The sequence below is a fragment of the Penaeus monodon genome, chromosome 31 (assembly GCF_015228065.2).
Source record: "Penaeus monodon isolate SGIC_2016 chromosome 31, NSTDA_Pmon_1, whole genome shotgun sequence".
Classification (NCBI taxonomy): domain Eukaryota; kingdom Metazoa; phylum Arthropoda; class Malacostraca; order Decapoda; family Penaeidae; genus Penaeus; species Penaeus monodon.
The window spans coordinates 2,138,659-2,139,718 of record NC_051416.1 but is presented as its reverse complement, the minus strand read 5'-3'; the positions used below and the strand labels follow the sequence as shown (position 1 = coordinate 2,139,718).

Below are 1,060 nucleotides of genomic sequence, written 5' to 3'. Positions count from 1 at the left end.
CAGGATACGCCAACTGCAAGAACTGGTGCAAGGCCCCCACGGGCAAGTACGAGTGCTGCGACGACCTCAAGCCCGGCCACTGCCCTCCCGTCCGCCCCACATGCCCCTCCGTCAGGAGCCTCCTTCCTCCCACGCCCTGCACGAACGACGCCTACTGCCCCGGCGCCGACAAGTGCTGCTATGACACCTGTCTCGAGTACCGCACCTGCAAGCCCATCAGCGCCTTCTACTGAGACAACAAACTAGTCACGAGGAGTAGTCGCATCACAGCCTGCCACCATCGTTATCACCATTCATTATTTACTGCATCGCCTTCGATATAGATAGAATCAATCAATAAAATATGTTTATATATTTACCAACGTCATTTCTTAACCTAAAGAGCTGTTTTCACTGAACAGTCAAGAAATTCTAGGAACTTCAAGATGCATGTTACGCCGAAGTATTTTCCTTACAGAAAACACATCACCTACAGTACACCATTCAGATGTGGAGGCTTAATTCCCTGATACACTCACCGTCCACTTTTCCACTTTCTAATCGCAAAACCACAAAAAAGATAGGTTATAGATTTTGTTCTAGATAAAAAGGACATGGTTTAAAAAATATAACTTCCACGATCACAGAAAATCGTCCATCATTCAGTGATGTTTTGGCACAACGTTTTTAACAATTTTGTCATCCTAAGAAACTAATATGTTAAAAGTTCGTCATGCTTTTTTTTAGTTTATGGCTGTGGAACATAATTTAGTCAGTAATAAAGAAAATTATAAATGACATAAAACTTTTTTATGAAGGGTACAAAATATAAAGTTGTGTTTTCAGTCGATAAGCATGCTGTATATGTATTATATGCTGAGACAATAAACTATAGTAAAAATTAGTAATAAGGATTTTTTATTACCATCGCTAATCACAGTGTATGCTTCTTTCTGGAATTACAACCTTTCATTAAAACCTTTCATTACAATGTTACATCCAGAGTTGAAAATTGTCCATGGATGCATATATGCTGCATTTCCACTCGATGTTCATAATGTATATGTATATATGCAGAGAC

General features: G+C 39.9%; 1 protein-coding gene across 1 annotated transcript in view; it reads left to right on the top strand.

Annotated features, from left to right (window-relative positions):
• LOC119592822 (DNA-binding protein Rfx5-like) overlaps positions 1-338 on the top strand; it is a 3,426-nt gene extending 3,088 nt beyond the window's left edge. Inside the window, 1 exon segment of the mRNA XM_037941727.1 lies at positions 26-338. Coding sequence (XP_037797655.1) covers positions 26-233 — 208 coding nt within the window. The 3' untranslated portion in view covers positions 234-338.
• Positions 339-1,060: the final 722 nt, after the last annotated feature.